We start from the raw sequence: 24,749 nt of genomic DNA, 5'->3' as shown, positions 1-24,749 counted from the left end.
GAATCCCCTGCATGGCGGGGGGGGCGGTGACGCGCGGTGACGCACAGAGCCGTTAACGGTCCCTCGGCCGCGCTGAGGGGACAGGGGTGGCGGAGGGGGACACACGCCGGTCTGCGGCACGGAGAAGGCTGTGGTTACCGGGCGCTGCCCCCTGCCTGAAGGCCGGCGGTGAGGAGCCGTGAGGGGGAGCGGCGCGAAGCTGCCGGGGCCAGTGGGGTGTTCCGCCTGAGGGGACACTGAGGGAGGGGCTCGGAGAGCGGCGCGGGGGCGCTTAAAACCAAGCGAAAGAGGGCAAAAAGAGCCATCGTGTTACGTCAGTGCGGTGCCTCCCAGCTGAGGGATCGCTGTCCCACAGAGAAGTGCCCGGAATTCCCCTGCCGAGCTCCCTCCAGGGATGGCGGAACCCGGGCAGCCCGGCCCTGAGGAGAGAGCTTCTCCTTCCCAGTGAAGGGACAGAGCCGGGGAGAAAACCAAAGAGTTTAGTTTTTCCAAATTCAGTGGTGGCAGGAGATGAAACACAGGCTGGGAAGGGGAAAGCCACAGCCTGGATCCCCCTGGGTTCTTGGTGAGGTGAAAAGCGTGGAGGGAGCGGAGCTGCTGCTTCACCCTGGTTACTGACACCGGGGGTGGATGCCTTTGTTTCCAAGCATGTGTTCAGAGAGAAACACTACAGTATTCCAAACCTGAGAGGGCAGGAAAAACAACATGGATGAAAAAATAATATTTCTCCATCAGTGTGTGATCGTAGGAGATGGGAAACACTAGATGATGCTATCAGAAATACAGCTTTTTAAGGCTACAAGTCATTCATCATACAAGTGTGTACTGTAAGATGCTGTGTGGCTGTAGCCCTTGATTAAATGGGAATGACCTGTTTCACCAAGCCAGCTGTTCCCTGCTGAAGAGTTGCCCATTGTGAATGTGTCGTTGCAGCACCCGCCAACGGGCGCCTCAGCTTCACCATCGCAAACCTGGCCTTAAAACCCTGCAACTCAACCATGGAAGACAAACGTTTTGACCTGAAAAGGAGAGTGTGCACCAGGAATGTTCATCCTTCAGAAAATAAAAAATTATGCAAGAAAATGTATTAATAGGACCAAAGTAACCAGTACTTAAGAGAGAATTTATGCTCTAAATATAGAGCTGTTTCGGCTAGGTCACTTGTAAACATTATTTTTGCAAACATGGAGCTTTTAGAGCAAGTAACTGAGGGAAGATGAAGGGTCAAGGCTCAGCTGCATGGGTCTTTGCTTCACCCGCGGCTCTGTTCATGTAACTGGCGAACGTCCACAGTGAGCCCAGTGGCCAAATCTTTTCTGTGAGATGAAATATGTATGTGCTTGAGCAGCGCCATGAGGCAGATCTCAATTTACATATAAAGGAAATCAAGTGAGAAGTGACTTTTTGAATGTGCTTGAGTGCTCAGCAAGAACTTGTGTCGACAACTGGTGTTGCAGATGGCATTTCCCTGCATCTGACTTTTCCCATTGCCTCAAACGGTAAGAGATTGCAAACCAGTTTTCTGCGTGCCCGGAGTTCAGAGAAAAGCAATAATCAAGTTAGGATTGTTATTCATGTCAAAGACTATAAAAAGGGAAATTAGGATATGTGTAGATATAATAAAGAATGAATAAGAAAAAGTAAATTCAGAATTTCTTTAGGTCTCACAGCCAAAAAAGCAAAAGGTATTCAACTAAAAGGCAACAATAGGTCACTGAAATTTAAAACTTAGCAAGATTCTACTCTCAAATACTCTTTTATAGAGAAATGAAACTTCAACAATATAATAGCAAGTCATTAATTTAGGAAGACCAAGGCCTTTTGTCTTTGGTTTCAAATGAATATTTGAATATTTAGATATTTTTTGTGTCAGATCTCATTTGGTGTGCAGTTTTCAGATGAGAATATCGGATCTCATTTGGTGCACAGCTTTCAGCTGAATATTTTTTATATTCCCCTACCTTAGTTTGTTCAGCAGGTTCTGCCCATTATGTTCCTCACCAGGTCGTATCATCAGTGTGACATTATAACCAATTTTTCCTCGGTCAGGTGCTTTTATTAGATAAAAGTTTCAAAGTAACCAGTTTCTGAATATTTATTCACTTTAACATTAATTCAATGACATGGCAAAGTTGCTGAGAATGGTCTTTTACTGAGCCTAATAGGGAAGGAATAATAATAATAAACAGGATCTGCAGCTTGTTCGGTGTCAGTAACACAGACTCCAACTATCAACTTTGTCCCAAACCAAGATTTCTTCAGAAGAATCCTGCAAACTTTGTGTTCATTCACCCAGAACGTTTTTCAAGAAAGGAAAAATAAGAATGTCATCATCCTCCCCCTAGTTAATGATACCGGAATCCGAACCGTGCTCCCCACAGCCAGGACAGTGCAGCTCCACCCTGGAAAGCAAAGCAGAAAAACCAGCGTGAATCAGGGGATACGTGAACAGTATCTGGTTCAGTGAGATCTCAGAAAGGAAACTACACAAAAAGCAAAGTTTGAGGAAACTGCCCAAGCCAAGACTGAAGGTTTTATTCTGTTTTACGACAATAGAAAAGCCCCTGAAAGAGAACGGGTACAAATTTAGCTTTTGTAGATTATGTTTGAGGCAGACTGTTAACTCTGGTATTTATTGTGAAGGTAGTTTGGGGGGGATACAGTTGATTTTTCAGGGCAGGTTTATTCCAGTTCACCATAATTTCACCTTTAATCTTTTGTACGGCGCGATTTAACAACACTTGCGCAGCTCGAGCAGTACAACTCTTTCCTATTGTGTGGATGAATTTACGTGGGTACAAAGCACACTTCTGTTAGCATGACTCCTTCCCAGACGAGGAAAAAGAACTGTCCTGATGCATCAAAAATGTATAGTTGTGTGCCTGTGTCTGTGCCAGAATTGTTCCAGAGGAGGAACTGGTCTGTATTTGCATTAAGTTTACTGTGGCAAAAACTCTAGTCAATACTGAGTTAGTTTGAATACAAAATAGAAACATTAGAGTCCATATCCCATCCTGTAGATACTGATATTTAAAAAATGCAAATAGAGCGAAGTTTGTTTGTATTTACAGAAATGTGATGTAAAATATAATATAAACAGTGTGATGTTGTTAAACAGTTTATTGTGTGCTTTGGCCCACCCTACAAGGGCAAGAGAAATCAGTTATGTGAAGAAACGTGAGGAATCACTTTTGTACTCAGCTATGGTTCTTCTGAGCGTATAAAGCACAAGTGAAGAGGCCCTTAGTGAACCCCCACTTTGACTTCATGTTTGTATTTTTCCATCTACGTATTTCATCCTCTTGTAGCAAGTTTTTAAAAGCTCACTTATGGATAAAAAAGGAAGCCAATTTGATATGATGGTCCTAGATTAACACCTTAAGAAAGATACTTGGTACTTGCTATTTCACTCTCGCCTTCAAAGCAACACTCTTCTCTCAGGCTATTTTAAGACCACAGGACAAATGTACCAGCAAATTTTGCCACATTTGCCCAAAATGAGCTAAACAAAGATCTCAGCCATATGGAAATACAATTCATTTATCTCTGCTGATCATATGCATTACATAGGGAATGAAAACCTCTGATAGGCACTAGATTTTTTGATGCTCACCTTCATTTTTTTTCATTTCAAACTTTCTAGTTTTCCTAAATTTCAAAATGCATTTTGAATTCAAATGTTCTACAGTTTAGTTTCCTCCTCCCCCTCAAACTGAGTGAAACAAACCACCCACTGACACATCTCAGAAGTTGTGTGGTCAAACCAAAAGCTACATCCAGTCAAATTAAAGATCCAGTATCCCGTCTCCAGCCCTGACCAAGAAAGCAGGTACCAGACAGAAAATCCAAATAAGGTATGCAATAGCTAAGGATACTTCTCCAAAATTTGTTTCCAGCCTCTAGCAGTTCAGGTTTCCTGAGCTAGAGGTGATATCTTGTACAGAATGGTCTCGACGGATATTTCTTCCATCAATTTGCCCAAACCTTCTTGAATGTTTGAATTTTCAGCAACCATAACATCTTAAAACAAGTTCCACAACTAAACCTTCTTGTAAAAATATCTCATTCTGAGCCTACTGCTTAGTTTCATCTGATGTTTGCAAGCCTTATATTGTAAGGGAGAGTGATTAATCGCCTTCTTCACATCACATATATCCCACGTCCACATCCTACCGTGCTCTGCTCTGCTTCCCAGGCTGAAGATTCCTGGGCTGTTTAGTCACTTGTAAATGAAGGGTGGGGATATTCTGGTTTCTCTGCACACATTTTCAGCAGTGATTTGGAAGTAAATATAAAATCACTATCAATAATGTGCACAAATGACATAGAGAAAGGAAAGTAATGAGCAGTCATTAGATATTGATGTTCTTTGGCAAGTGACTTGAAATAAACTATAGGCCTCCCGTGAGGACTGGGTGCGCAAGCAGCGATCGAGTAAGGAGGGAGTTTGGTTTACATCCATGAGCAACACCGTGGAGATGGACACTCAGGCTTTGCATACAGTTTTTAGAAAAGCCACCGCAGCTGTGCTCCAGCCTCTACATGATGACTTACCATGAAAAACCCAAAGGCCCAGCTTTACCAAACCTCATTCTAAGTACTCATCAACAAGAATTTCTTTGGTAATGCAGCTCTTTCCCAAAGACTACCAAAGAGAACTTCAGCAACTGTATTTCTCATATAAACTCCTAAGGCTAAGTGGGCCCAATACAGGTTAGAAAAAGTAATTAAATACTGAAATAAGTTACTGCAGCAGTGTGCATACACCAACAGATGGCAAATCTACCACAAACAATGGATTGTTTATTAATTTATTTTTTTAAATCCAAATCTCACATACTTCTGTATTTTTCAAAACTTGCTTTGCTATTTATCTTCAAACCTGTTTAATCCTTGAAACTGAAACCAAGCCTGAAAATTTCAACTGAAATTCACAGTGAATTTTGCCTCAGAGAACAGAATAAACCTTCATGATGTTCCAATATGCAAATGTATCAACAATAATGAACACTTAAGGAATCAATTGCATCCCAAATGATCGTGATCTCAATCTTCAAAGAAGTTTTTGTGACAGTAGAGGGTGTTGCTTCTGAAATGATACAGAGCCAAAGATGTTGCCAGTTCCTAACTTTAGCTAGGAGCCCACGTATCATGCCTCAAAACAGTATCCTAATCGTCTCAGGTGAAAACTCTTCCCATTTTTGGAAGATTATAATTAAATTCCTACTGAACCATGCTTAGAAAAATGTCTCAGCCTGGAAAATTATATAGGGACTTAGTATCTGTCAGAAATAATTCAGTGGTAGCTGTTTGTGTCTTGCAGCATAAAGGTACTGATTTGAACTAATATATTTAGAAATTGTTTACTCCTTATTGTGGAATGAAAGGACTTGACTGCATGACTAATAGGTACATTACTGGGAATAGCGAGTTGGCTGCTGAATACCACTTCAGTGATACTAGTTTAGGTCTTCAGATAATTGCTGCAGCAGTCGTACTTAAAGAATCCCTGCTCAGGAGGAAGAGAAATCAGCCTGCCTGCCCAACGCACCGCTGTTCTGCCTTCTGGGGTTCACCACAACTCGGATTGATTGCTGTCTCTTCTCCACTATGAGCAAGGTTATTTTCAAGCCATCTTGACTTTGCTTCTGTTCCAATTGGGGCACGACTTGACTCATCAGTTCTTTATTTGGAATGCACATCACATTTCTGCACTTCATCATTTCTCCTCCCAGTGAGGTCACTTGTCTGTGGCCATTCAATACTGCCTGTGAGTGCCCGTTTCTCAGCCAAACTCATTTTCGTACTGTCCTGTGCAAAGAGTCTTGCTTAAAGCCACCATTCAGCCACGCGTGCGTTTTGTGGCAGTGTGACTTTGAGTTCAGCAGGATATAAGCACATGGTGAAAGCTGAGGACGTTCTGAAATACATGTCAGAAGCACTAACCAAAGCCCAACTTCTTTTTTTCATTAAAAATGGTGAAAATATTCATAATAATTTCAATGGGAGCATGATCATTCTGTAAGTAATTGCTATCAGGAATTTAATTTAAACCTCATTTGACTGACATTTCTTGTTTGCAAGAGACCTATTTTAGGAACAATGTCTTGCTAGTGTATCTCTCTTCATCTTAGTCATGACTGATAACAGAATAATCATCTCAACTACTTTTCTTTTCCTGCCTAATGGCTTTACTGCATTTTTACCTACCAAACATACGAGAATAGAAACAATTAGACAAATAACAGTATTACATGCAAATGAGCAGGTAAGTAGCTAGAACTTATTTGAAACTTTGTGCTAGGCTGAGTGTCGGGCTGAGAAGCCTTTACAGTCACATTCTGCTTTGTTTAAAAGATTAAGGAAGGATGCAGTTTTGTCTCTGAACTGTCCCTCTGCGTCACGTTAATACACCTGTATTGAATACAGCATCTCTATGTACTGTAACTCCGAACTGCTCGTTACTTATCTTTCTAATTAACTCCTCCGCCAAGCTCAGTCTTGACCGTTCAATACCACAGCACCAGCAAAGGCAGAACTATTTCTCCCAGTCACATTGTACTTTCCCTGGACAAATCTGAAGCAGTGATTACAATGGCAATTTATCTTTAAACCGTATCTTTTATACCGGGAAATGCCACAAAATGCTTTTCAGTCACTTTGTTATCTTGTTTTTTCTACTGCTTTAATACAAGCCAGCGCTCATGGGGCAGCCGAATGCTAAGTTAAGAAAGGACACTACTTGTGACTGTTTCCACTTCTTTGTACAATTTTCTCATTTGCTGTAAATCTACGAGGACGAGTGATTATGAGTTTTCAACAAGCTACTTTGAAAGAGCTGCTTCTCCTTTTAATGATGAGCTGTCACAGGCATCGATCAGTAGCCATGGCAGAACAGATGAAAGCAGTAAAAAATGACAGATGAACAGACTTCTTACTGATAAGGAGAAAATACAGTCCAGTCATCTGAGAGGCAGATTCTCACCACCTTTAGTGGGAGGAGTTTTTTTAGTAAATGTTGTGTATTGGCTTCAGTGAGAAATGGGAGCACTCAACGGAGGAAGCATCTAATAGAATGAGGTCAGACTTTTAAAGAATGGCTGTTACAGAATCACAGAATCGACTGGGTTGGAAAAGACCTCAGAGATCATTGAGTCCAACCCTTGGTCCAACTCCAGTCCGTTTACTAGATCATGGCACTAAGTGCCATGTCCAATCTCAGTTTAAAAACCTCTAGGGACGGTGAGTCCAGCACCTCCCTGGGCAGCCATTCCAATGCCTGACCACTCTCTCTGTAAAGAATTTCTTTCTAATATCCAGCCTAAATTTCCCCTGGCAGAGTTTAAGCCCATGCCCCCTTGTCCTGTTGCTAACTGCCTGGGAGAAGAGACCAATCCCCACCTGGCTATAACTTCCCTTCAGGTAGTTCTAGAGAGTGATGAGCTCACCTCTAAGCCTCCTCTTCTCTAGACTAAACAACCCCAGCTCCCTCAGCCTCTCCTCATAGGTCTTATGTTCAAGTCCCTTCACCAGTCGTGTTGCTCTTCTCTGGACCCGCTCCAGCACTTCAATGTCTTTCCTGAACTGAGGGGCCCAGAACTGAACACAATACTCCAGGTGTGGCCTCCCCAATGCAGAGTACAGGGGAAGGATCACTTCCCTTGTCCTGCTGACCACGCTATTTTTGATACAGGACAGGATACCGTTGGCCTTCTTGGCCACCTGGCAAGAAGCAAACCAGCAAACCAGACCATTATAGAGTAAACAAATCATCTTCTGTTAACAGCAAAAATAATGCTGGGAGGGGGTACCTTGAAAACCCTAATGAAGTTACGAAAGCTCAGCTCCAGCCTGGTAGAAGTTTACGACATTTCACCGGTTAGTGGGGTTTCACCGACTTTAGAAATATCAGAACTGAGCCCTATAGCTGCCATAGAAGATTTCGAAGATGACGGCAGCAAGGAGCCAGGTCTGGATCCTCCTGCTGAAATGCTGCTGTCACCCAGGAAGGGGAAAAGGCAAAGGATGCATCAAAATGAAATTCTACAGCAATGACCTGGCTGTGCTGTTTCTTTTTAAAGCCTGGAGAACTTCATAAACAGACTTGCTCCTGCTTGAGCAGTGTGAAATGATTTTTTTACCCCAATAATCCCTCTGTCCAAGACTGTGCTGGACCCCTGGACCACGCTCTAGGGCTGGTTTTGCATCTTCCCTCTTTTGAGCTACAACTGTAGCTCAGCTGATCCCGACCCCATCATGTACACGGACAGATGCTGAATACCCAAGAGTTTAGAGCCATGAGTGTATCTTATAGCTGGGAACATAAAGCCCTACTTTTATGCAGTGCTGTTTTTTTTAAAGAATCTTGTAATTCTGAGCATCAACCTTTATCTAATAAAAGGAGGAGGAGGAGCCCTTGATAGTTTTTCCTGCAGCCAACACAATCTAGTACCATCTTGGGAAGGACAGCAAAAAGTAAGACTCTTAAAAAAAGAGGAAGATCTGATTTCTTAATATGAAAGAATAATAAGACTCACTTTTAAAATATGTTAACAGCAATAGAAAGAAAAAAAGAAATAATGTAGGGTTTGTGTGGGAAGGAAGCATATTTAAACCTAAAATGAATGACGTACCTTGTAATTATAGGAACCATTGAAAAAGATAGTCAGAATTAAAACACTTTAAATTATTCACATTGAAATATTAATTTAAAAATTTTAAAGTAACTATAAATGCACATAAACAGAGGCAGATGATAATGGGCTGAAGTTCAAATTGACTCAAAGAAGGAAGTTAAACGAAAGCTAAAATAGTCACTGAGCTCAGCCACGAGGGCTTTAGCCAGCACGTGGCTGGGTGAGCAGCTCCGCAACTTTACATTTAGTGCTAAATTGTGTGTTTTAGAGCACCACAACTGCCTTCCAGCCATGGTTTTCTAAAGAACATGAACTCTGAGAACTCTTAAAAATTTAAATCAAAACACCCTTCCACATTTTGAATCACCAAACAATGGGTGATTCAGCATAATTATTAAGCTTGCAGCAACAGAAGTAACATATTTCTTGTGTTATGACAAAGTCCCCGTTGCTTAATGTGTTTTTATTAGACAGTTATAAAGTATTTTATGGTTTTACAGATATTTTACATCCAGCTATTAATGTTGCTTATTTAGCTTAGTATATGGAAAATGTTTTACTCAGAGCTGATTCTGTCCATATTAACAGCTACGTATAAAACTGTGGACCCATTTAATAGTAAGAAATGTTATTTTTTTTGAGCAAGGTTGATGCTTACGTGAGCCCAGCCCCTTGTAGTGCCCAGGTCCCATTATCAAGTTAGGTGAGATTTCAATGGGGTAAACATGTTGTATCATTTTCCTATACAGGAGAATATTTTTCCTCAAATACTTTCCCTCAAATATTTTCTTCCTGAAAGATTTTTCCTCCATAAAACGTCGGATTGAGTGCTCAGTATTTCATTCTGACTCCCCTCATGTCACACTGATAGATCTGCGGAAAGCTCAGGGGAAATGAAAATTGTCGTTCCTGGTTTGTCTGCTTGTTTGTTTAACTTCAACCCCGCAGTTCTGGCTTCTCCTCAAGTTGTTTTGAGGCTCCGGGGGTGCTTTTTTAATGCTGTCGGCATGTCAAAGTGACACCTACATTTCATTATTGGAAAAAAAGTTGGAAAAAAGAGAGCTTACCTACAAAGCACCTTGGCTGCTGAATGTGACCAGGCGGCTCCTCGCCCAAGCGCAGCTCCAACGTGGGCGATTCATCTGCACAGGCTGGTGGTTCCTTTTGAAAAGCACCTGCCAAAACAACGGCTAATGCTTTGTCTTTTCAGCATATTGAAATATTCACATGGACTGAGTTATTTTCTATTGACACACACCCCAAGGACCTCAGTCCCTCCTACCTCAAAATGTTTCTGGGTAGGAAATTGTGGTTTGAGCTTTTCCCAGGGTCCTTAACCCCCCAAGTGACAAGGAGGTTGATCAGCCCTAGTGCAGCTCTCAGCCCTTCTTTGTTTCTATTCTCATCCCACCCTCTATCTAAAAACATCTTCCTTCCTTCTGTTTTCTCTCCATTAGAGTGCAGCGCTTCTCAATTTGTGTTTTAATTTCTTCTCAGTTCTATTGAAAATGATTAAGCACATCGAGTTCTACAGAAGCGGCTGTTTTGCCTCCAGACTGTCCGTCTTTCAGCTGGCAGCCCTTTCTTAGAGCTGCAAAAACCTTTTTGCTTTGTCCTTCGGATTTCCAGAGAGATTGAGACTCCTCGGGGAGCTCCATTAGTACACGTGGGTTATCGTAATCCTGGTGCAGCACGTGCAGAAACCTCTCAGCAGCCGAGGAAGGTCAATGTCAGCCAGAGAGTGAGCTGGAGATGCTCAGCTTTGCTTCCCACCCGTGCGGCACAGCATCTACTCCGCCAGCGCTGGATGGTCCTTGCAAGACACCCTTAGGGATACAATCCTTCCTTTTATTACAAGTAAGAAATACACATTTATAAGCCTTTGGTTATATTTTAGATGACTAATCAGTTGAAGGAGTCACCAAAAAAAAAAAAAAAGTAAAGTTATCAAGTCAGATCTTGGCTAGAAAATGCTGGAGTGAGTCGCATTCTTTCAGGGCATGAGCTGAACCAGTTCAGTATCTCTGTCCTTGAAATAAGAAACACCTTTAGAAAAATACTCATCAGTGTAAAATTTTGAGCATATGGAATATAATCTGTAAACCAACATTATTAATAAATGAAGGTAAAAAAAGCCTTTAGAATTCTTGAGCAGGAGATTTTCTAATGGATTGTATTTGAATTTTTGCTTATAATTATTATACTGCTTTTAAAAGTCAAATCCAAATCATGGTGGTCGCAAACCTTTGTTTTATCTCCGTTCTTAACATATTTACACCTTGTCTTGGCCTCAAGACAAGGCGAAACTGCATTGCTGCAGTGTGGCTCATGCCAGAGCTCAGGATTTAACTGAACAGTGCTCTTGCTCCAGCCGCCTGGAGCAGGGAGTTTGGGAGCTCTGCCTCTCCGAGCACGTCCCCTCACACCTGCAGGGCCAGGCCAAGATGAGGTGACCCATGTGTCCCCATCTGCCTGCCAGCGTGTCCCCTCCCCTCCTGCCTGCTTTAGAGCTTTCCCTCTTCCTCTACAAAAACAGCTCACAAAGATGTATGTGCAGCTCTGGGGTCTCATCATATTCAACCAAACCAACCAATATTTAAACGTCTTTTTTTTTTCTGGAATGCCAGACGGAGATCATGGTAATTTCCTCTCTTTTCTTGAGACATTTCCTTTATTTAGGAAGCCAAAGGCAGCGATCCCCATGTAGCACGTGGCAGCCGCTCAGTAACGTGGGGTCGGGAGGGGACGGTGAGGAACCGCAAAACCAGCAACAAACATGTACCTTGCTGAGCTGGAATCTGGTCACTGCCTTTTAATTTTTTTAAGAAAAATCAGAAGTTGTTCTTTAATAACTTGGCGTGGTCAGGGTGTTAATTAGACCTGTGGTGCAAAGCCCAGGGCAGCAGAGCCACCGAGGCCACGCTGAGACATGGAGTGTGTGGTGACTCAACCAGGGGCCACCCACGCTTCCCTGCTCATCTATCCCTTTTCAATTCACACAGAGACCTATGAGTGTGTGTATATAAATACACACACACATCATCCATCGACATTCAAATATAATATACTGCCAGGGTTCTGATTTTTTAAATATCTGAAGGATGTGGTATCTTGGAAACCAAATGCCTTGTGTTGCCCAAATCAATTACAGAGTGAATCAACACATCGCTGCAGCATGGGAGCAGCGAGCAGTCGGCGATGCCGGCTGTCCCTGTCCCCATCCCTGTCCCCAGGCTGGGACCTCATCAGGGAACAGCTCTGTCACCTCCCCACTATGGCAGGACGCCCAAGCCAGCGGCTACAGCAAATGATTTAATATCCATTATCTTAAATGGCTTCTTCAGCTGAAAGTTGATTCAAAGACCGGAAAAAAATCGAAACATAACATACAAAGGCGATAAGACACTTCATTGTGAATGTTTGCATGAAATCAGGGGGGTTTATTAGCTGATTGTTGAGCCAGGCTTATTTTATCACTGTTTTTTCAATGTGTCAGACAATAAGCAGCACATACTCTGAAAATTGTCATGTGTGTTCATCCTGTTTCTTGATGAAGAAACAGATCATAGCAGGTGTCGGTTGAGCTCATAGCAGCAATGGCAGCAATAAGTGACTTTTCTAAGCAAGTGCTCAGGGGTTTCTGAGAAGAAATTTTAGATAAATTAATATTTTAAAGAAATGAAACTCAGAAAGCATTAAAATTAAGAAGCCCACCCTGTGCCAAGCGCCTGTGCCAGCCAGGGCACGGAGCTCACCCAGGCTGACTTGGTGAGACCCAAATCCTGCCGCCTGGCAGCCCAGACTGAGCCGCGAATAACACAAACGAGAGCTGAACACGTTCATTTGTTTTAGTTCTCTCAGATCAGTTTTGCTTGTTTGGCCAGCTCTGGGAAAATGCCAAAATTTGAGAAAATGGTCCAAAAATGGGATTATGTAGCTAGGAGTGTGGGTTGCTGAGAGAAGAGATTGCTGAGCTAAATATTTGGCAGAATTAAGAAAACCAGGAAAGACATGTGGGCATAAAGAAATAATTCAATATTAAATTTCTGGCAGAATTCGTGAAATCTGTTTATAGTTCAGATCACAGTGAGCCATTCACTTCCTATTATTGGAAATAAGGTCTGAGGGATTTTGGTTGCAATGGTGTTGCAAGTATTACAGAGTGGAAGCATTAACAGAATACTGAACGCAGGCAGGTTTCCCTGCCGTCCCGTGGGGCACAGCCGTGGGGCGCGGTGCCGCAGCTGCTGTGCGCAGCACAGGACGGTGCATTTCTGCTCTCGGGTACCATGTCAAGGGCTCGGCTGTCCCCAGGTGTGGCCTCCTGGTGCAGTTGTGACTCTCCCACTATAGGCTCTGTTCATCTGTGATGAGGGTGTTTGTGCTCATTGTCTTTTTTTAATTCACTTTCAATTCCCCTCTGTTCCAAGAGCTTCCATGGGGTTTTTGTTCTTTACCACCACCCTTGATCTCCACCTCCTCTCACCTCCTTTCATACTTTGTTCTGTGCTGCCTTTCTTTCCCTCATTCGATCTATATTCTCTTTGCTTTTAGCCTTCACTCCCCTTTTACCCGCTGGCCTTGCTCTCGACCTCACACCAGCATTGCTTGTACAGTAACAAGGGGAAAGAAGCACCTGTGACACAGCTGTGGCCTTGGCTTCCTGAACCAAATGTCACCTGGGAAAACGAGACAAGTCCACATGAGCCTTCCCACCACCCGCTCCCATCTAGACTGCTCCGATGCATAAGCCTCAAACTGATAAGAAAGTTCTTAAATAGGGCTTTATTCAAAAGCAAACTTAGCTTAAGGAGAAAACATCCTCTGATTTGAAATTAAGCAGCTGTTTTGGGAGGGCGTCCCCCCGGACACGTCCCTGACCCGCGGAGCGGCTCAGCCCTGGCACAAGTAGCGACCTGACCACGCGTCCCTGCTGCAGGATTTTTGTTTGCGGTTTTGCAGGGTGCAGGATGGCTCTGCCCATGGATCGCTCTCTGCCTTAGAGCTGGAAAACATCTATTAATGCAACTGGGGAGGGGTGCTGAGGATGGCAAAGCCCGGCTGCTGTGGGGACAGCATGGAAACACAGCGACACCCAGTAAATAGCAAGCACACACTCTCTGCGTGGTGCGTATAGCGTGTCGCACAGTTTTCTGAGTAATTAATTGATATGGGAGAAACAAGGAACTAGCAGAGCCAGAGAGAAAGTTCACCTGGTTTTTGATTTGCGTGGACGTGACAGATGGAATCTGGTGCATCCCTCCAGCAAACAGGCGATGCTGCTGCTGGAGACGCGGCTTTTTGCCCGGCCCCTCCATCCCCCTGCGCGCTGGTTCCCCTCGGAGCGGGCAGATGATGCAGTTGGGCTCCTGCCCAAGTAATAACAGTGAGCTCTTGTTTTTCAGGCCTTCCAGACCAAACGGCAGTGCTGACTCAAGCAAGTGTCAGTGCTTCCCCTCACCATTGCCACAGCGTGAGGCCGGTACCCAAAATCCTGCTGAAGGAGAAGGTAACAGACCATCAGTTGAAAATTTGCATTAAACAGGAAAGAGGAGGAGGCTGTTGGGAGACTGGAGTTACTGAGAATTTTTCTTTTTAAAATAATGTCAAATGAGCTTTCTTTCACTGAAAAATTTTACACAGTCCAAGATTATTCCATATTTCCAGTGAAAAATGACCAAAACCCCAGCTAAAATAATAGATAAAGCCTGTTATTTTTCAAATCTCCCTGGCAGGAAGACAGAGCCTCCCCTTTCCTCCTCCTTTCTTCCCTAGTGAAATAACACAGACAACTGCAAGTGAATAACCAGAAAACCCCCTCTTTCCTGGTGAAAAAACCTCCTTCTGGCTGAAGCCAACAATTATGGAATTTTTCAGACCTTCATACACCACAGCAGGACTCCTCAGATGACTTCAGACAATATTTTATCTTCTTTTTGACATCATTTCTTTTACAGGCATTTCTTGCAGAAACATGATGTTCAGAAAGGGAAGAAAGCAAAAGGGCTGGGAGGCTCCACATCGGGCTGCAGGTCCCTGGGTGCTCCACTTGAATTTCTGCAAAAAGTTTCCTTTAGGTTTGAACAAATCCAGGAAATTCTGTGTTCCTGAAATGTACTTGCATGTTCTTCATTAGCTTGGCAGAAATACCAGATATTTAGTCATGACTTCTGCCCAGAGCTGAACTAACAAAACAACAAAACAAAACAAAACACCAAAACCCAACTTTACAACTGATCTGGTTACTTGAATGCTCTGGTTCAACTTCTGCAGATGATTTTGTTAAAACCAAAGTCAAATCTGAAAGCGTCGTTAAGCACAGAGAACTCCACGTCAAACCTTTCTAGTTTTATTCCTTTCTATGCACATTAGTGGAATTTTCATAACTCAAAGGGCAGAATTAAGGCTGCACTTTCAGTCTGATCTGTGTCCTGATTTCTAAGTGCCAGATTCTTTAATTTAAATATTAGATTTTTCATTTAAATGTAAATAGTTGCTTATTTTCAAACATGAAGCGTGGAGTCAGTTTAAGGCATTTTTCCCCCTTTACTGGGGTTCTTCACCACCAGATGGCAATACAGCTCCAGTCACCGTCCCTGCTCGTTCTTCAAAACACCCAAGTTCAGTGTCACCTATAAATTTGTCACTAAATGTTCATATTTATTTATTTGCATATTTATTTGTCTGTTTCCTACTTCTCTTTTTTTTTTTTTTTTTTTGTCCCCTACCTCCTCGTGTGCAGCCACCGTTGCAGAAATTGGATGTGGCCTCAGCTCCAAGTTTGGCGAGAATTCAGTTGACTTCAGAACACTGAGGATTTTGTTATTTATCAATCTCTGCAGCTGAAGAGCCAGGTGAGCGCAGGTGTGTCTGCACGATCCATGGAGACGCGGCCACAGTGCCAGCTGGCAGCGCCTGCAAACAAAACCAGCCTTGACTGAAGTCAGAATTAGGCTAAACCTCGTTTATCTATCCTTGTTCCAGGGAACCTGTCCTGGACACACGGCTGGTCTCAGGCCTAGCCTGGTAGGGCAGCACCCGCCCACCAACGCTGCTTCACCTGGGATTCCTTACAGTGATTTTCTGGCTGGTCCTGCTCTTGAAATCATGTTAAAGTCTTTCCCGTAGTTGTGGTACCGTGCTGTGGGCTCTTAGGACAGCTCTGGTTTTATTTTCACCACCTACATGTGCTCAAAAAGCAAATCGCAATCAGCACTAATGATTTTCGCCAGATTTCAATGAGTGTGTCAAACCAATGGTGTGGATTGTCGGCTGAGGCCAGAGGCAACAGGATTTAGCTCTGGAGATTTTCAAGGTAGTAAGTTCTCAGAAAGAGTATTGTGATTAACAGGAACTGAGGGCACACATTTATCTTTAAAATAACCAGAAAAACCCAACAGGGAACACTTAGGCATTGACAGTTCACCTGAATTAGTCTAAGCTGTTATTGTTGTATGTTGATTGTTTTCATTAGACATAAATTCATGTTTGGGAAAGGGAGAACACTTTAGAAGTACTTCCAAGGACAGAAGGCTACAAGTTAGAGAAAACTCTGAAAAGCCTCTCTGTAAACTCGTAACAAACCAGTTTAGGACATTCCTAGACTCCTCGCAATGAACAGTTGATCTCTCACAGCATCTGTGTTCCCCCAAAGGTCCCCGATGGCCCCAGCGCTGTGTCTCTCCCACATGGCCCAAACCAACAAAATCTCCGAACAAGGGCCAGCTGCACTCAGTACAGGGTCTCTCTTACAGGTTTGCTGCAAAATTCAGCTAGGATGTTTTGTCCCTATTTCCATTTTTATAAACACAGAAAACTCTGTGGGCTGCTGAGAACCGCAGGTTGGTTAAAATTCAATATTTTCTTCTTGTTAAGTCCATGTGCTGGGTGGCAAATGGCTCTGCGGCCCAGCACAAGGACCGTCCCACACCCGTTTAACCTGTGCGGAAATACAAACCATCTCTAAGTTCTACCTGGAAAATGATTTTATTTGCGTTTGCTGGAGATCCCGATCGTGGCGATAGAGTGAAACGTGCTGACCCGGGGACGCAGAAGGTGAAGGCGCCGGCTCGGACAGTAACCCAATTATTGACACTTTGACCAGGACTGAAATTTTACAAGACAATAATAAATCCAGAAACGGAGAACTTTGTATAGGAAAAGGAGTTAGTTAACCTTTATTTCATTTCTCCATAGTCCCAAACTTGACAGACGTAGAAAAATATCCTTGAGTCTAGTAGACAAATTTACCAACGCTAAATAGCCCTTTACTCTGACCGTTTGGGCCATTCTAGATACATTTGTACAAGCATTACTTCATTTTTTTCCTTCAGTTAAAGGTTTTTCTAAACTAGAAACAATAGACTACAGAGGAAAAACCTGATCTAGCAAAGCATGCATACGAAGGTATCTTCCAAAACTGAACAAAAAAAAATTAGGAAAGCAAACCAACCTTGAGACGCATTTGGAAGAGAAAACGATTTTGAACAATTTGAGGAAAAATTAATTAACTAAAGCCAAGTCAACGCAAATTCTGTAAACTATCTGCAGATAAGTTAAAATATCTATGGCACGACTTTTCACCAAAAAAAATTAAGGCGAAGACCAACATTTTATAGAAAAATAGCTGAGCAGGCTTCTAAAGAAGGAAATAAGCATTTCTCATGGTGACTCTGTTAATACAAGGTTATAAATATCCTTATATATACAGAAAAAAGAATCAATACAAACATATGGAATATTTCACTAGGCATTCATCTTTCAAATAAGCCAAGATCATAATCCTGGACCATAGTGGAGGTACTTCAGGTTAAGATTTATAGCAGTTTCTTTGCTACACATACTGACACAAATAATAGAAATGTAATTTAAATCCTGATTTTCACAGAGAAACTCAGTAATACACTCAGGTTAAAGAGCTTAATGAATTGGTCCAGAAATGATACAGGTTTTAAGCTAATGAATTACGTTTTGCAGGCTAAGGAAAACATCCAAGTGATACAATAACATTTAAACTTCCACAACTTCTTCTTTTTTTTTTTTTTAAAAAACCCCAAACTGATAATTTTAGTGAAACTAAAGCAGAAATTATCATAGCAGAAGATTCATTTCTCTTCATAAATACAGCAGTATATTTGCCAAGGTCAGTTAGAAATCCCCTCATTATGGGCATTTTATTAAATTTCCAAGCCTAAAAGTTACTAGTTTTGCAAGGAGTTAAACTAAAAACAGTATTTGTATGAATGCATTTGACTAAATTTGAAAACTATATAATCAATATATAGTAAGACATAAAACTGAGAGCCAATAAAATATATTTTAGAAGAATTACATTAATATTTTAAGTGAAAATACCTTTTAGATGCTAATCTGATGATCAAGTTCAGTGTATCTGTGCACATTATAAATATGCATTCACGTAGTCATATACGCTCAGTAATTCTAGAAATAATCATAAAAAGGCTAATTTCCCTTGGAGAACACAATTTTTCCCCAATGCAATCCAGCAGATTTGCCAGATCTTTGAACCGTATTTCACACCATTTGAAGCCAAAGCAGCAGCTCTTGTCTCCCAAGGCGCTGACATTTTTTATTGTCATTTTCTTGACTAAAACCCCAGGATCTTCATTTCTGCTACTCAAGGGAGACGCCCCCGTGTCCCCGTCCCTTCCTGCGCATTTCAGAGCGAGAAGTGAGGGGGAAATTACAGGGACCCTGCTCAGACGAACCTTCCCTCCAAAGCCCGGTCTGCATTTCCATGAAACCTTACCTTGCTGCCGATTCCTTTTCATTTAAATCACAACTGCTCCTACGAGGTCTTTCTACATATTGCTATGCAAAAAAAAAAAGCTGAAATAAAACTATAAGGACCTATTTCTGAACTGCAATAGCTCAGGAAATGATAAATACTATTTCTTCTCATTACATTGATGAGACTCATTATCTGACTCTCTGATAAATTAGTTTACGATGTATTATGTTCCAACAATCATTTAGTACCAGAAGAAAGGATAACAACCCTTCCTCACAGTACCTGTACCAAAAATCGCACAGCTGACCATTTACTCCAGCATCCTTCAGCTTTAACAGAAATATTTACTACCATTACTAAGCTTTTCTCCCCAATATCACATCTTTATTATGTCCTTGTCCATAGACAGTGTTTAAGACAAATATGTATGGTACTAAAACAAAAATCCAAGTGAATGTCTCACACTCAGCTAAAAAACAAGCACAAAATTAAAGGATGTGTGTTGCAAATAATTTATTGCCTAGAAAACATTAAAAAAATGTTTTAAGTTCACATTTTCCGTGTAGTTTTAAAGGTGGTGTCATGTTTCAGAGGTAGTGTGTGTAAAATGTAACACAGAATTTAAAATAATTCTTTCCTTAGTTCAGTAATACAGTAAAATGGTCACCAGAACCAAAGCGCTGACCTGAAACCATTTTCCGTACAGGAACATTCTGAAGCATCTCTGTTACAGAAGAGGATTGTTCATTCGTTTAAAAACAACAACCACCACAAGCCCAAGGTTCTGCCCCGTTTGTGTCTGTCGTCTTTTGACCAAAAACGTCAGCTGCTGCCTTTCCGAGACAAATAAATACTCTGTAGTCAGAAGAAAACCCTATTCTGCCACGGAAAAACCCCTATTTTGTAGTACTGCTGCTTATTTCCCATTTGGCCAACATGAAGGAGCTGGGCAGTGGGACTGGAGGTAGGAAATCAAGCATTTGCTTGTAACATTACAAGCTACAAATTCTTTGTGTTTCAGTTATTCTGTGCTATTCCATTTACGCCTATTATTGTCTTTCCTTATTCTGTCTGTATCCTGAGCCCAACAGTCTGTACCCCAGGACAGGTCAGTGCTGCTCACGGGCTGCTTGGAACCGTCATGCCTACGGGAGCGCAGCAGAGATCCCAAATCGGACAGCTGACCGATTGGAACCAGTCACTTCCGTTTCCACAAGAAAGGTTTTCATGATACTGTTGGTTTCTCCTGTCGTTTCAGCTGTACACCCACAGCAGCAGATACGGACTCAATAAGCTGCTTCCCAACCGAAGACAAAGATACACCCAGTACATTCCTTTTTGCACCCACAGGACTGCAAAACCCAGGATCTGCTTGTTGTGTTCAGACTTGTTATTGCCTTAGCGAAAAAGAAATACTTGGAAAGATTAAAGTGCAATGCTGCTTCACAAACCAAGCGCTCAAGAAAACTGACAGTTGTATGGTACCTCTGTTCGTGTACTTCTAAATCTGCCAAAAATGCACCTATTAGAATATTTACCATTACTCACTCCTATTAGACTTGACAGAAGCATCATCTGCAGGGAAACAAAAAGTGTCACAGCTCCAGGAAAAGGCTTTCGTAGCCATGGGAGAGCTCGCTGCCATCAAAGCCTTTCATTGCTCCCCCAGGAGAGCCAGCGCCCTGTCTTGCGTTTAAAGTGTCTCCTCCAAACTACCTTTTCCCACTCTGGTTTCCTCAGAAAGACACAAGTCATCATCCACGTTCTGACAGATGCATTAGGAATAAACAACACCAGGGAAACCATCTTCCACGGACAGAGCAAGTGAGGGCCATCGCAGAAAAATGATAAAAATATCAATATGTGGCACTTCCGCTGAAGCGGTTATTTGAACTACAGAGCCAAACGACCGAAATAGCTTGTTTCTGTCATCATAACACAATTTAGCTCTGTCATGGAAAATCTATGCAAATGATGAATTAGCACTTAATGTGGGCTTTCGTTAGTATCCTACAAACAGAGGAAGTGACCATAAATCAAATCCTAATGCCCCGGGCCCAGAGAGCCACCCCCAGCAGGTTCCTTCATCTGAAGAACTCTCAGAATTTCATCTGGAAATGAGCATCCTGGTGCCTGCGGGTCAGAACGCGATGCCCGGCAGTACAGTGCTCGCAAATTACCAGGATGAAGCTGGAAAGGAATCTGCCAAGTTCTCCCCTATTGTTCTGAACGTGCCAAGTTCTCTCCTATTGTTCCAAGGTCCAGCTGATGGGACCCAAGTGAGCGGGACTGGGATGTCACCTGCAAAGCTGATGAGCACATTATGCTGCCCTGGCAGGGACAGAAACAACCAAGCCCTAAGTGACAAAGGATGTGCTAGTCTGAAGTGCGACACTTGGATATGTATTTTCCTGCCTCTCAAGGATGGTTAAGTGTTGTGTTACATGACCTCACGAGCAAGTGTGTGGCTTTTCAGCCACTGCTGCTGCAACGATTTCAATAACCAGCAATGGTAATATAGCATTAAGCTTTTTGTTTTACACATGGCAGGAAATATATACTAATATATACTAACAAATAAAACACGGACCAGTTATACAGAATTATTCTATACAGGCCTTCGTTATGTAATTTATACTCTTCCTGAATATCCTGTAATATTGTCAAGTGTTTCAGGGTATGAAAGCACGACCACTTTGCTGTTCTGTCTTGTCACCTACAAGAGAAAAGGACCAAAGGACACCATGTCCCCGGGGATGAGGAGGGTGCTGGCTACAGCTGGAGCTTCAGCTGCACATCCTAAAGAGGGACCCAGCCTCCTTGAGAAAAGGGATCTCCAGAATTGCTTCAACTTGGTAGTAGTTCATTCAAAACTAATGCCTTCAATTTGTTCGGCATATAAAACAGAAGCAAGACATAGCAAAATATGAATCATCAATGAAAGTTTTTCTGTATAAGGGTAGATAACTCAGTTGACCATAAAAATCAAGAACTCTCATGAAGAGTATCCTGCCTTCTGTCATGGGAATTTAAGTGAAAGCAGCAGGAAAATAGGACCCAAAGAGTGGCAAACAGGGTCCAAACAGTGGCAAATCACAGTACTATATTTTTTTAATTTCAGAAAAGCTTCGAGGAAACAAGAGGTTTCATTGTCAGTGGCACAAATTTCCTATCTAGAGAGAGCGAAACAGAAAGCATTGTTAACCCAGTAGAGAAAAGCCTTTGTAAATGATGTTTTCAGGGGGAGCAGAATTACAGTTGAGCCCTATCTCACATTTGAGGGATAGTACTGTGATCTTTGCTCACAAACCTGGCAGTGAAAGGATGAGTAACCTGCCACTTACCTCCTGCTTACACACAGCGTCTGCCCTCTCTCTTGGGATTCTACTCCGAGTTTTAACGCCTAAGCTCAAATACAGGCCCAACAGTTTGCTTTTGTGGGGTTGCTCTGTGGAAGAGATGGTAAGAGGTCTTTTGGGAATTAACGGAATTGTAGAGCAGCCAGAACTGTGAAACGGTTTTGTTTTCTTTTTTAAAAACTGCTGCTCTCCGTTATGCAGTTGGCAGGTAACCATGTTATTTAAAGTTCCCCATGCCCAAGGACAACACAGAGACGGAAAAAACCCTGAAACAGAGCTCACTACTGATTCTAAAATAAAAGGTGGACAAGTGATTAGGGATGAACAGACCAGACTGAGAAAAACCTAAAATTGTGAGTTAATCCCAGTATTAAAGAAACATTCTGGATGTTCTGAGCTACACCTTGGGCTTCCCACTGAAATCACGTGGATTACTTACTGTACTACATGAGTAAGTATTCACCAGAGTAAATAATTATTTGGCATAAAATCGAAAGTTCAGGCTTTTCACCAGACTGTGAAGGTATCTGCTTCAAAAATGCTTGCAGAGGAATACTCGGATTAGAAGTTATAAAGCATCAATAATATGGGCATGCACCTACATGCCCTACTCAACTGATCTGCGTCTGCACATCCATTTAATCAGATGAGTAAAAGGGGTCAATGCCAATGACAGCTGGGAAAGAAGAAATTCATTTCATCCCCTGCCTGCAATTGAGCTCAGTGTGGAAATGGCTCCTGTAACCTGGCAGATGCCAAAAACTTCATCAGACGGAGCTTCTTCAGAAACAGGTCACATGGAGATCTCAAAGCTCAATTCCAAACACTCCAATACCTTTCAGAACACAACAACAGCTCTGGCTTTATGACAGTGTCTTGATAAAATGGAGCAAAGTTTGTGAAGAAACATATAACCAATACTGAAAACCATGAACAGAACTTTAGCATTTAGATTTGACAAATAAAAACTGTAACTACATTCATAAACCCCTAAAATAGTAGTGTAAACATCTAATGCCATTGATACTGTGAGAACACCAGAAAGTTGCATTCTGCAGCTATCAGGTTTCCCATATGCATCTAATTTGTTATAACACTTATAACTGTTTCTGTACATTAATAATTTATTGATGATAACTCAAATTTTTCAGTTAACCTTTCAAAGTTTTTTCAGCTATTTTAGTCGGAAAATGGAAGATTCAACAATCTGTAGTCACATAATGAAAGAGAGTTGAGTTTAATTTCAGATTTTCAAAAGGGTTCAAGCACAACTCATAAAAAGCCCATTATTCTATTTGGATCCCAAATTTTTAGTCCACCTACCTGAGTAAAAAAAAATAATAAACAGGACTGGTGAGCAAACGACTCTGAAAGAGAATGACCTGTCTGTTTCATGGGACACATTTTTCCCATTCTTGGATCCCTGCTCAAAAAGACTTTGCCACAGAGCAAGTTATTCTGGAAAGTCAGAAGTTATCCTAATCAAGGCCCAACTCACACAGTTCTTTCATTTACCCAGAACAACATTCGGAATCTCATGACACTGCAGAGTGCAGCCGCGGCGCACTAACTACAGCCACCCTTCAGCAAGGGCTGCTCCACCTTGGGCTTGCTTGTTTGGACTGAAGAACACCGGATAGCGAAACGTCATTCTCTCGAAACCTACACGTTACGTGGGGTTTCCTCTTTGTCAATTAAAAAAAAAATAAATCACAAACTGTCTGAGGCATTTTTCTCTGATAAAGACGACAAGCTGAATGAGGTATCATCAGGCTCTGGGGACGCGTGATTGAAATCCATTTCTTCTAGTTCAGGAGGTAAGTCTGAGAGCAGTGCCTGTGAGTAAAAAATATTACAACACAATATTAATATGTATTTTATGTCAGCATTAAACGTCTGTTAAACATGTAGTGAAAAAACTTTGTTGAGCTTTTCAGTGTTAGTATTGGATGGGCAAAAAAACCCCAAGTCAGTACTGATATATACTGAAAGGAAAAACATTGTCCAAGATGACATACCTTATAACAACAATTCCAGAAGTTACTTAAGTTACTTTAGAAACAGCTCAAAACAAATTTCCCCCTCTAAACTGGATGAAACCAAATGATCTATATTCATTCATTTTACTCAGATATTTTTAACGTGCAAAAGCTTTAAAACATATATACCCATGCTATACTGCAATCATGCAGGAGACAGAACTAGATGCTGCATACAAGATCATTCCAGTGGCTTATTTATTTATCTCAAAAATGTCAAGTTTACTTCTCTTTATATGCAGTTCACATGGTTTTATGAAAAAAATATGGAAAACAATCATAAGCCAAATTTATTTTGGATGTAGAAGTGTTCTAAGTTTCTTTCTTGCAAGTTAGCTTCTACTTTTACCCCCTGAAAAACTGCAGATCATAAAGGTAAAAGGGAAAAAATAAAAGCAACAAAATCTCTTCCTAAATGAAGCACAGAATATTACTGATCCAAGGCACGATCCACCCAAGCATTAAAAGAAGTGCTCCGCATTAAAAGCAGTGCGGTGACACCGCAGAAGCCTGGCTTTCTTCCTAGATCTCACATCTGAGATCTCCCGCCAGCCAAATCCCAGTCCCTCTGTGCACCCTGGTGCTCTGGTTGTCCTTTGATCAAAGTCACACTTCTCTGTCCCTGTCACCGCCTGTCTAGATTGCAAGACCTTCCTTTGCTTAAAGTTCAGCTTTTCTTTGTCTCTAAGGTGTTCTGCCCTGATCAGAATTTGAGCCTCTGGGCACTATGAACAAAATCAAGGGAGTAACTGCACAAAATGACAAACACCTTCCGTGACTAAAACTTCAAGATTTACCTGCTGCTGCTCTTTATCATCTGATTTAATAGCAAGTATCAAACTCCGAGTGAACGTCTGTAGTTCAAAATACTTCTGTTTGTGGTTCTCCAACTCATTCTCAATGAATCGGACTTCTTCATTCTGCGGGGGAAAATGCCATGAACTTCTGGAAATCATAAACAGTG

The 24,749-nt window shown here is 41.9% G+C and overlaps 1 protein-coding gene and 2 long non-coding RNA genes across 18 annotated transcripts in view; 1 reads left to right on the top strand and 2 right to left on the bottom strand.

Moving 5' to 3' along the window:
• Nucleotides 1–17: 17 nt before the first annotated feature.
• Nucleotides 18–19,323, top strand: LOC110355993 (uncharacterized). The gene is made up of 5 exons (XR_010475701.1): nt 18–1,499; nt 10,266–10,493; nt 14,042–14,145; nt 15,379–15,490; nt 19,094–19,323. It is a non-coding gene; the product is annotated as an uncharacterized LOC110355993 (long non-coding RNA).
• Nucleotides 2,315–9,840, bottom strand: LOC135580718 (uncharacterized). The gene is made up of 2 exons (XR_010475704.1): nt 9,704–9,840; nt 2,315–2,402 (listed from the first exon to the last, which is right to left on the bottom strand). It is a non-coding gene; the product is annotated as an uncharacterized LOC135580718 (long non-coding RNA).
• The window catches only part of HDX (highly divergent homeobox), a 46,144-nt gene continuing 38,179 nt past the window's right edge, over nt 16,785–24,749 (bottom strand). For all 16 annotated transcript variants that reach the window (XR_010475698.1, XM_065077898.1, XM_065077893.1 and 13 more), the window contains 2 exons: nt 24,583–24,705; nt 16,785–23,582 (listed from right to left, as the gene is read on the bottom strand). Coding sequence is in view for 15 of the 16 variants with exons in the window: in XM_065077898.1 (XP_064933970.1) it covers nt 23,457–23,582; nt 24,583–24,705 (249 nt within the window). In the remaining variant the exon portion in view is untranslated. The remainder of the gene's footprint in view (nt 23,583–24,582; nt 24,706–24,749) is intronic.

This window comes from Columba livia, chromosome 12 (assembly GCF_036013475.1).
Source record: "Columba livia isolate bColLiv1 breed racing homer chromosome 12, bColLiv1.pat.W.v2, whole genome shotgun sequence".
In the NCBI taxonomy this organism is placed as follows: domain Eukaryota; kingdom Metazoa; phylum Chordata; class Aves; order Columbiformes; family Columbidae; genus Columba; species Columba livia.
This window is presented reverse-complemented; position numbering and strand designations above follow the sequence as displayed.